An 11515-nucleotide genomic window follows, 5' to 3' on the forward strand; every position below is an offset into this window, starting at 1 on the left:
TTTATAATTCGATAGTTATAGTGGGAGATTAGAAATTTGAACCTAAAACTTCTTTGTTAAAAAGACTAGAAGGTGTGAATTAAATTATAAGACTCTTGGTATATGTTAAATATTAAGATTGAAGAAGTATAATACAATTAAAAAAAAAAAAAGTGCGCAATATAATTCTCTAAAGAATGGGCAAATGTTTGAAAGAAATTTTTAATAAAATAAGATCAGGCCAGACTGGGAAAACTTGATCAAACTATTCAAACCTACATCCTACCTGATATTTGTAGAGTGCCTGATGGGCAAAAATCAAGTGTAAAGAGAAAAATAAAATAAAATAAAATATGGTTTTCTCAAAAGCATGTATAATTCACTAAACATAATATTCAAATCATTCATGATTTTCCATTAAAAAAAATAAAATTAATGCTCTTATTACTAACACTTGAATCACATTCAACAAAGGTTTCTCAAAAAAAGAAAAAATCACATTCAACAAAAGGACAAAATTACATGACTTTATACAAGAGTGTTTTTTTGTTTGGCGTAATAGTATTCCCAGGTTCACAATAAACTAGTGGGATTCCCATAACCACAACATTCAGATGATAGAAGCAAAAGGAGAAAATGAAACAGTGATACCACCACACACAAGCAAACTACCGGACTCAATTCTGTTTTTCAATATGACCTTGTCAAACAACAAGCTTTGAGCTGAGGCTTGCAGATTATATTCATCCATGTTGTAACAGTTTGATCTGTTGTTCTCTGAGACAACATCATGTTTCTCAAAAGTTCTGATATACTTCTTAATGTCCTGTTGAAGCTCAAAAGTTTCAGTTGTCTTGCCAGCAAAGGTGAACTGAAATTTCTGGCTCCTTTTGGAATTGGCACTTTCTTGACTTACTGGATCCAACTTGGGCTCCTTACTGTCACTGCTGGCTGTTAGTCTTGACGCATCATCACCATTCATGAACTGACCTGGAATGTCTGATTCCTGTGCCTACGAAAAGTTTCAGGAAACTGCGATGGTATCGTATCCAAAACCTTGATATTTGTACTTGTAATATCACAAAGTATCTGCTTGCTTAAAATTTGTATTCTAGAACTTAAATACATGTTTGTTCATCCAGTTATGTTCTTTTATGAAAGAAAAATTAGAACTAGTGTTGAAAAGCAAAAAGAAAAAAGTAAATTGAAAAAAAAAAATCATGATTGAAAGAAAAGGGATGTATATTACATATATAATCTTCACCCTATGGAATGCAGACAACAAATGGGAAAGTCAATTACTTATTTGACCTCTCCTAAGTTATAGAATCAGGAGAGATGTATGTGCAAAGGAACCAAAAGTTGAAACTTCAATTCTAAAAGCTTCTTCCTAGTTATCTTAGCACAATAAAAAAAAAATGAGAAAAAATAAAGGAAAATTCTTTAAATGTTCTATTTTAGTTATTTGTCTCTCCTTCCTCCTTTACCCCAACTAGCCCTCGAGGCTCGAAGTTTCCATTTACTTTTTTCCCTAATAGAGATTCTCTCTCTTTTTTCTCATGGAGTCCGAAAAATCCCTTCCCTCTTTCAATGTCAAAGGAATTACCCAAACTCAAATTTTAAAATGTCACTGTAATGACTATCTTGTCCCTCAGAATTTGTTACTTTTCTTAGTATTGAAGCTCGCAGCAATCCTACTGGTCTAATTCTTATTCAAACCAAATAATCATCATTTTTCCTCAAATGGGCTAAAAGGCTAAGTTACAAACCTTGTTCTCATAGGCTCCAAATCTCTAGCAGTAGCAGAGCTCCCTTATCAGAACCTATGAGCTATTGAAGAATTTTGTTAGTGCCTCACAATATGGAACAACAATGGAGCCTGGTTTATGTTACTTTGACCTACACCCAAATGACAAATGGTAGCCTTGCATTGTCCTGGTAATCACACTTGTCAAATTAGTGACAAACAAACCACTGTTCACTTCTAAGCCATCAAATGATTTCACACAACCTAAAAGGCGTAATTTTCTTAGACTCTATCCTCATCTGGACCTTTCATTGTGACTACAGCTAGTTTATGTAAGGTCAGGTGTCCTAACACATGTTGCTCCACAACAGGCTTTGGTCAAAACTTTATCTGTCTCTTTATCTAGTGTAGAAGCCGAGTTCAAAACAATAGCCATCATGACCTCCAAAGTGCTTTGGGTCCTTACTCCATGTTTTTCAAGACCTTTCCAACCACTCTTGGTTCTTCATTTCACAATGATAGTGCTACTCATCATGCTGCCAAAACAAGTACTTCAAGCTCTAGTGTAGCACTTTAAATATTGTTTTGTTAAGAGACTTAATTACCAATAATCTACTTACAGTTTGCTCTGTCTGCAAGTACCAACTTGCTGACATCTTCAGTAAAGATTTTGAAACTCACACCTTCCATACTGATGGTTCTTCATAAATTTTAGTTGGAGTCACTAATGATACTCGTGCATTACCTGGTTATACTTCTATTTAGCCTTCAATTTTTGTGTCCTACAGGGGATGAATGCCCTTGATTGTAATACGCACAAAGCACAAATAAATAGTTTATTAAACTTTATATGGGACAATGAATGGTATTCAGCAAGTTCAGTGCCAATTACAAATCTAATGCATCACATGCAAATGATTTTCCTCAAGTATGGTAGAAAATGACAACTTAAATTTATTTGAATATGTATAATGTTCACTTATAAAAAAAACACTCAACTTAAATATGTTAAATACACAAGGATTTGTAAGTAAAGTTGTAAGTACCAATTCAATTATTTGAGAGGTGAAACCAAAAATAAAAGTTGATCAGTCCGGTAGTGTATGTAAGCACCTATTCAATTATTTCATGAAACCATATACAAAAGCTGTATATTGAGCACCTTCAAGTGCTAATCATAGCCCTTTACTTTTTAGTTCATAAACCTCAATTGATGCAATGATGAAACATTAATTTGTTGCTAGTTCACAATTGCATCCAATCAAGATTTATTTATGTGTGAATTTGTGAAATCCAATTTAAGCATGAATTGTATGATTCTATAGGTTGAAACAATTTGATTTGGTCGTTCAGTCTATAATTCCTAGGAGTTGGCAAGTGTCTTGGATGCAAGAAAAAGTCCTTATATTTGTGCTCAATGTACTTAAAATATTCAGAAATTGATTAATACCTTACTAGATTTTTAGTTCTCTAGTAAAATTAGGAGTCCTAATGCTACAAATGCTAGAAAAAGTCCTTATATTTGTGCTCAATGTACTCAAAGAATTCCGAAATTGATTGACAGAATATTTAGTTATTTTAATTTTGAAGCAAGAGTGCCTAGAGTGTTCTCATTCAATCTCTCTTTTCTTCTTGTCTTTTGGCTCACAGTTACTGCTTCATGTGGCTAGTCACACAGCCCCTAAACAGCATCAGCAGTCTCTGTTTTCTTCTCCTTTTACAAACCTAAATCAAATCCATACCCTTCCCTTATCAAATCATATTTCCCTACCAAAAAGCCACAAAATTAAAAAATTTACAACTCTTACAAATCCTAACCCTTTCTTGAAGATACGAAATCCTAAATCCGCAAATTTTTGTAGCCCTATGCCCATCATAAGCATACATAGACAAGTTTTCCTAACTCTGCCCATGCCATCAACCCTCAACTTAATTAAGCCTTCATCCCACCCATGGTTTTAAAAACTAGACTAGACAAAGTCCCGGAAAAGAGAGTGATACCTTATTTTTTTAGTTGAACCAAGGTTTGGCCAATGGACTAGACAAAGAACTGGAAAAGTGAGTGATTTATAATCTTGTAGTCAATCCAGGATTTGACCGATAGGCAGATTGGCACATTATAAATAATAAATATTATTAACATCTAGGATATTAAACTTCTTAGCTTGTAAGCCAAAATTTTCTGTTTCATAATTTTTCATTATTAATCTATAAGAGAAACTTATAAAGACTTACTCCTTGTCAATTGTCATGGGTTTAGGGTTATTGGGCTTTTGCACCTTAAGAATGAAGCAGGGAAGAGTAGCTCAGTTATAAGTTAAATCATAGCATCCTTCCTTTTTTCAATTTGGGACTTATTTCTTTATGAGAAAGAATTGTTAGAAGTCCCATGTTGGAAAATAAATGAGGGTGCTATACTCCTTCCCCTATAAATATAAAACTCTATCAAGAGTTTAAAAATTGAATGTATTAGTTTTTGTAGGCCCAATATTCTTTAGTTCAATGTTGGGCTTGTAGCTTGGCCTGTCACTCTCTTAAATAAAAAAAAGTAATGCATATGATGCCACAATATATATATATATATATATATAATCACTTTTCAGCACTAGTGCATTTTCAGGCCTCTGGTGTGATAGCCATAGCCCAACTTTTTGACTATGAACCTATTCCACATTAATCGGGAGATGTCCAACCTTTTGTTGGGGTCCTGCTCAACCACAGGGAGAAATTTCACCTTGAAAAATAATGCAAACTGGACCTAAAATGTGTTTGAGTTTTAGTTCCTCTCTCAATCATTATTCTTTTTGAGTTATTCAACCAAAAGCATTTGAATTTGACACAAACTTAAAGCCCACATGTGGGCTTCATGGATATGGTAAGTGGCTCAATCAGTAAGCCCTGGTGCAAAGAATGCCATTTCTATAGCTTGCTCTTGCTTATAGATATATTTGGCATACGATACCACAAAATATGTTGCATGGATTACGGATATATATTAAGAACAACTAAAATCATTAAACAAAGGAAAAGAAGGGATATTTTCCCCAATAATGAATAAGCTCTGAGAATATGCAAAACTGTAATGAGTAATAGAATAATTCATTCACTGACATGTCTAGATATAATGATTCAAAACAAAAGTAGAAAAGATAAAAACTAGTAGATAAGAAGATTGACCTGTTTAGTATTTAAGGAACTCTTGGTAAAGTTGGTAGCTGAAGCACCCAAACTTGCTTGGGGTAGTATACTGTCACCAACTGGGGTAGCAAGATCAAATGGTGGGTCCTCTGGTGATGAGAAGTCAGAACTATCGAATGTTGATAATGATACACACTCATCAAAATAATTCATGGCTTCTTCTTCTAGACGTTTTGACATCTTTCTTCTTTCAATGCTAGTCTGTCATCATATTCGAATGAATACACTTTCAGAGAGAGAAGAAAAGACATAGTTGATTTCTATACAGACACTACAATTCTCAGCATTTGTGGCATTTATTTCCCCACATTAGCGATATACATGGATGCAACGTGATTGATCTGTGCAGGACTGTTTGTGAAGATGGGGCAAAAAACAATTCTGTTGTAATTTTACCAGTATTTGTACCCACAAATCTGTTATTTGCAATAGAATGATAGAATAGTTTGGGGTTTAGGCATATATCAAGTATGATCATTTTAGTCAAAGGGGAAAGGGGGGGGAACGACATTCAAAATTTTCAAATTGATGCATTATGCAGGATAATAGCATATCTTATATTAAAAGAAATAAAGATCCAGATAAATTTTATGTGTGTGTGCGCACTCATGTGTATTGGTAAGATACAAACACACCGGTGGGTCATGAACCCACTACCTCAAACTCCACCTTGTTATTACAAGGGAAGGAGGTGCCTTTTGAGCTAGAGGTCATCAGATTGTGTAAAAATGCATCAGAATTTTGACCAAAACACCAAAAAGACCTTACTTTTCTTCCTGGTCGAGACTTTGGCACATTAGGGGTCTTAGGATCTGGAAGTATTTCCTTCAGAATTCTACTCAGCTCATGTCCGCGGTGCTCCTCCACAGCCAAGTCTGCTTGAAGTTTTCTAGCACGTTCAAGGGACTGCAAGTTGAAGACAAGGTCTAAGGAATATATTTTTATTTGAATGAATTGGATAAAAAAAAATAAACAATGCTGAATTTGATATGTTACATGAGTAAGACATTTAGATTAATTCTATTTTATTAACCAGGTAACATGATTAGACACCATAGCCTGGAATGCCTGTTCCAGTGTATGTTCTCCAATGTGGCACTGAAGACTTGGGACCAAGAAAGACAATGTTCCTTCAACGTTGTCCCAGAATAGAAGCTTCAGGCCAAGCTTAATAAAAAACGTAACCATCTATTAAAAATATAACTTCAAAAATCTCTTTTGTTAAAGCAAATAAGAGAGGATAGTTCATCACAAGTGCTTGCCCAATGCACTATGGACGTTGATTTGGTTACCACCTAAATCTTCAGATTTTCTGCATGAATTAGCCACTCTGATGACCCATTCTTGGTCCCATTTTCCTTAAAACAATTAAATTAGTCACCTCTACCAGGTACATGAATAACTTCCCTAATGTTTTTAATATGTAGTGCATGAACAAACTTTATCATAGTAAACTATGTCATTAAAATAGGAAACAGGATAACTACATGACTTACTGATGGGTCCCCATTGTATAGACAAACAGGCATTAATAATTAGGCCTACTGTGCCCTAAGAAAGACCAATTTTCCACTTAACTTCAATAATAATTTGTTTCTAAATATTGTGGGATAAAAGTAATATTTACATTGAGTCGTTATAGTTATTGGATTGGAAATTGCATGAATCTTTATCTGCCCAAAGACTTATGTAGTTGGGAAACAACGCCATCATGAACTAAGCTACGTACCAATTACCAAGCATGACAAGACAATCCTGATTCATGTATCCCCATCTACGCTTACAGTTATGGCAAGGTAAAATCACCTGCTCAAGCTTTATGGCATATTCTCTTCTGATGTCCAAAACTAATTCAACTGCATCTGGGTTTACCAAGTCAGGAGGGATATCAGCTATATTGGTCGTCGCAATAGCAGTAGTTTTACTCTTTCGGATAGCCTGAACTTAAAAGAACCAGAGAACAAATTATACACTAAACCAAAGTGGCTTGCATGATACAATGAAATGAGCAGAAATAATAAACAAAATTAACTGTATTGATACTAGCCATGTAGGAATCGTCAAACATAACCAAAAATGAGAGTAGAAACAAAAGCTAGACTGCCAAATTTAACCATGCAACAAGATCTAGAGCATTGGTGTGGGTACAAACATAAGTCAGCATGTGTGTACACAATGACAAGGATATCATAAGTTCAAAGTTTATGAAAGAAGTGTCTCTTGCTTAATGATTGGAGTTCACACATTCTGCCATTCCTTTTTAACAAGTAGCTGGAGATACCACATTACAAATGAAGGAGTGCCCCAATTTTAACTCTGTTAAAGCCATATCCCAAGATGATTTCTTGACTATGGGTGTAAATAAGCAAAGCCAAGCCACGTTCTACCATGCTCAGGTTCAGCTCAATCTAAAATTTCAATACCTTAAGCTTGGCTGAAGCTTGAACTAGCTTCAAACCTTCAGCTCAAACTGAGCTCATCAAGCCAACAAGCAGCTCAACAAACTTAAGAAAATAAAGACGAAGTCACACTACAATAGTCTTTTTTGGTTAGGTCACACTAAAATACTATCTTAAACAATACATGGTCAGAAAGAACTATGAGCCCAGCATTGAACATAGAAAGGTTTGAGCCCACAAGAAAACAGGTCCAACAATTAATGGCTTAGAAACACAAGGCACGTGTATTATTAGCAAGTCTTCTGTTGGCACCCTCCATTGTTCCAGCAGTTCCACATCAGGGGAAAGAATAAAAATGCTTACCCTTTTGTGTATCACTCTTACAAGATACAAGTCCTAATTGAAATTTTAATGCAATTGAAAAGTATTTACTCTTTGTAAGGCTCCTTCCTGCACCATCAAATAGTCGAGCTTTTTTATAACAGGTTCACAAGCTAACGAGTTTGAGCACCGCACACTTCGAGCTTGCTTGTTTACTAAATGAGCCTAAAGATCAGGCTTGGCCTGTTTAACTTGATGAACGACCCAAGTTGAGTTTCAACCAATTCTTTGACTGAGAAGTTTTTGAGCAGGTCAGTTCATTTACACCCCTATTCTCAACATGCCAACCCTTGAATTGGTGGTGATCCATTCCATCCCAAATTTGTCAGGTTGGTAGTCTTGGTCTCTCCATAAAAATACCAAAGATGTGTAAAGAATTAAAGTTGTGTTAGAGTTACTGAACTCACTTAAAGTGGGACACTAAATGCACATTGAGAACCTCACTACTTAATCTCAGTTCTCTAATATTTTACATAATGGAATGATGTATATGCTAGAATTTATGATCATAGCACCTCAAAAATAAAAATGTGGACATCCCTACCCCACCATGCAGGGGAAGGTCTCTCTTATATATTCATTATGTTTTTCCTTTTTCAAAAATCGACATACGCTACCATCTATCAGGGCATGAATTCCCAACACAAAACATATGTTACAAAAATTTTAGAAGATAGAGCATCCTATCCTTGTCATGAAAATGAACAGTCATTTAATATTAGAGAACTCGGTAAATACAGAAATGAAAATGTAGAACTCCATCACATCTTGCCTAACTCATGTTAGATTAAAAAGCATTCTGACAAGAATTTTGTCAGTAACAGCATTATATAATTAATTCAACACTAACATAATGAAAAACAAAAGAACTAACAATTTCAAGGTCATTTTGGATTTCAGAGATAGCACGCCTCACTTCAGAACGAACAGTTTCATATATACCACTAGTAGTAGTATCAGCTTCCATGTTGTCCCCTTGGACTGACTGCAATAAGAAGTATGAAACCATTTTATATTACAAAGGGCTTTATCCATCATAATTAGATATTACTAATTTCCATAGTAGCATTTGCATTTTTGCTAACATGTAAACTGAGTTAAAGTGCATAACTTATATCTGGACCAAATGACCACAACCTTATCCCCACCTCACCTTCATTTTTCCGCAAACTGCTTTTATAGTTTTATCTTCAGCTCCAGATAAAGAACTTGCCGTGGATGCTTTATCTTCCCGATTTGCACTTTGTGAACAAGACTACAATGAGAAACATATGTACAAGGCAAAAAATGATCAATTTAATAGTTCCCTTTTATGAACCATCACATCATATCCCAAAAGGAAAATGGGTCCCCAGTATGTACCAAAGTTGTAGCGGAACCATCTGAATGCCTGAAAGGGGAATCCCGAGAAGACCATACACCAGAACTACTTACTAAGCCACCCTTTTTTGTATTATTAGATACTACACTCCAATCACGTCTATTCTTGAAATCCTTAGATAAATTACCTTCTTGCTCAGCTTCACTCTGGACAAACAATTCAAACATTCTATCTTTTAACTTACAGCATCCCATCTTTCCCATAATTTGATCAAACAAACAATCCCAAATCACTTTAAAAAAAAAGCATTTTTTTTTTAAAACCAAATATAATCAATTCAAGCATTCTTTTATAAACCACTTCACTTTGTTAGAACAATGTTTAAGTGATTAAATTCATCATTTCCTGTAGGCTTAAGCTTCTGGGTCAATCGATAATTTATCACACTTGTGTACCCCAATTGATCAAAACCCACAAAAAAAGAATTCAAATAACTAATAATTCCATTGCAAAATAACTCCAAACCTCAGAAGTCACATCCCAGCGCCTCGACACCGGGCCCCGCGACACCGAGCGGTTGCGGCGGGCGGCCGCCGTACCAACACTCGACAGACTCCGGGCAGCCTCCATCCCAGCTCCCTTATTACTCCCAATACCAACACCACTATTCCTGGTGACAGAGCGACCTCTCCTGCTATCTTCACCACCATTACTGCACTGAGGCTCGAGTTCTGGAGGTGATTTAGCAGTAGAGCTACTCCAGAACAAAGGGTTGTCTCTCTTGTTCAAGAAATCAGAGGAAATAGTAGTAGAAGTCTCGGTGGAGTTGTTGGCACTAGTCCTAGAGAAAGCACTGACGCTTCTAGATCTTCGTATTGGGGCTTTCTTTGGAGAAGTGTCTCTGCTTACTTTGGCAGTATTTGAGTTTGTGGTTGTTGGGTTTCCTCTTCTGGACGAGGATTTGAAAGCTGCCACCGCCATGTCTCAAAAAAAAAACCACACAGTAATCTATACAAATGCAAAGTCAAAAAGAAGGAATCTTCAATCTTAATCTTAACAAATCTAAGAGAGAGAGACACTGTTGGAGAAATCGCTTGTTTTGTTGAGAATAGATCGAGAGTTAACATCAGACAAAAGCGAAAGCGACAGCTATTGTTTTTTCCGCCTTTTTTTTTTAATTTTTAAATTGGGAAAAAAAAAAAAGTCTGTGAATTTAGCTTCAAATGTTTCAAGTTTCAACTAACTCACTTTATTTTTTGATTCTCCAAAAAAAAAAAAAAATACTTTATTAGTTGTACTGTCACATGTAAATACACTGTTTTTTTTTTTTTTTTTGATAAGTAAATACACTGTATTAATTGTATGGTCACATGTAAAAACTTACTTTAGCTTCAAATGTTTCACATGTAATTAGTTATCGGTTAATTAATTCTTTGAATAAAACAATAGATCTTACAACTTACAAAACATTACAGTATCCTAATGATGAAAATTTAAAAATATCTTGGACTTCCTTTCTTTGTGGGCACAAGTGGACAACCATGTGGGACAACTAAGAAAGCATGCCTTTGTTGAGTTCAAAAAAAAGGATCTCTAGCAAAACTATATTTTAGTGGTTTTATTTTGGCCATTTGGGTTTCTCGTAGTTTATATTTTTTGGTAATTGTTTTTGCTAAATGTGTGATAAAAAGTTAAAATTAATTTTATTAATTAAAAAAAAAAACCATTTAAGTTTTGCCAAATAAACACTCAAGATGGCAAAAGTTTGTCGAGGAAGGACCCGACAAATGAGATTTATGCTGGGTTGGAGGCCTAAACCGAAACTCGACAATGGGTTTGAAGCATGGCCCAAAGGCTATTAGTGAAGTTTTCGAAGAGTTCACCCTCTTTTTGTACCTTGGGCCTAGGATGGGATTGACAAGGGTTATGAGGTGGCCTAAAACCACTTCCTACAGTAGACACGTTAGCACAATAAAAAGCATACTGCAATAAAGAAATAACCCAGTAGTAAAGTATCTCTGCGGTGAAGTATTCCAATGGTAAAATGAAACAGAGCAGAATCAGCCGTTAGATATTCACAGATTAAGAAAAGTATCTACATTTTCAAACTCGTCATCCGTGAACTTTAGAGAAGAGTCTTCTAATACAATAATATAAGGGAAAAATTCTATAGTAACAGTCACGTCATAACCTTCAATAGTAAATGAATAAACAAATACCATAGGTTCCATTATAACAAGTAATGAGAAAACTTAGTGTGAGATGAAGGGAGAGAGAGAGATTCCAACTAGCGCAGCAAGATCATTATGATACCAGAGCATGCTTGTGGGCATAGTATATGTAGTGAGTAGTGAAGGTCATTTTGAGTATTATGAGTAGTGAGTGAAAGTGTATATTAAAGTTGCTGGAGCTTTTTGCTAGGGACAAATAAGTGTTTATGAGTAGAGTTATGAGGGGTGTTCGTGAGCTAGGAGCTGGAGAACTTAGTTT

The 11515-nt window shown here is 35.2% G+C and overlaps 1 protein-coding gene across 3 annotated transcripts; it reads right to left on the reverse strand.

The window, feature by feature from the left end:
• Window positions 1-454: 454 nt before the first annotated feature.
• Window positions 455-10112, reverse strand: LOC126721930 (uncharacterized). 3 transcript variants are annotated; one of them, XM_050425018.1, is made up of 8 exons: window positions 9551-10110; window positions 9067-9231; window positions 8858-8959; window positions 8579-8689; window positions 6731-6862; window positions 5693-5830; window positions 4904-5125; window positions 455-985 (listed from the first exon to the last, which is right to left on the reverse strand). In XM_050425018.1, exons 1-8 carry the CDS (start codon window positions 10004-10006, stop codon window positions 590-592), a joined length of 1722 nt encoding a protein of 573 aa, XP_050280975.1. In that variant the 5' UTR covers window positions 10007-10110; the 3' UTR covers window positions 455-589. The 3 variants fall into 3 exon arrangements, with proteins under 3 accessions (XP_050280975.1, XP_050280974.1, XP_050280977.1); XM_050425017.1 differs by having other exon boundaries at window positions 455-991; XM_050425020.1 differs by having other exon boundaries at window positions 781-1011; window positions 9551-10112.
• Between the last annotated feature and the right edge of the window lie 1403 nt (window positions 10113-11515).

Source organism: Quercus robur, chromosome 4 (assembly GCF_932294415.1).
Source record: "Quercus robur chromosome 4, dhQueRobu3.1, whole genome shotgun sequence".
Taxonomy (NCBI): Eukaryota; Viridiplantae; Streptophyta; class Magnoliopsida; order Fagales; family Fagaceae; genus Quercus; species Quercus robur.

Coding starts and splice junctions, on each gene's coding strand:
- LOC126721930 (XM_050425017.1), bottom strand. CDS start 10,006: ATGGCGGTGGCAGCTTTCAAATCCTCGTCCAGAAGAGGAAACCCAACA. Junction 8,690..8,857: donor CAGTTTGCGGAAAAATGAAG/GTGAGGTGGGGA, acceptor TTCTTATTGCAG/TCAGTCCAAGGGGACAACAT. Junction 6,863..8,578: donor TCCAAAATGACCTTGAAATT/GTTAGTTCTTTT, acceptor TTTTAAGTTCAG/GCTATCCGAAAGAGTAAAAC.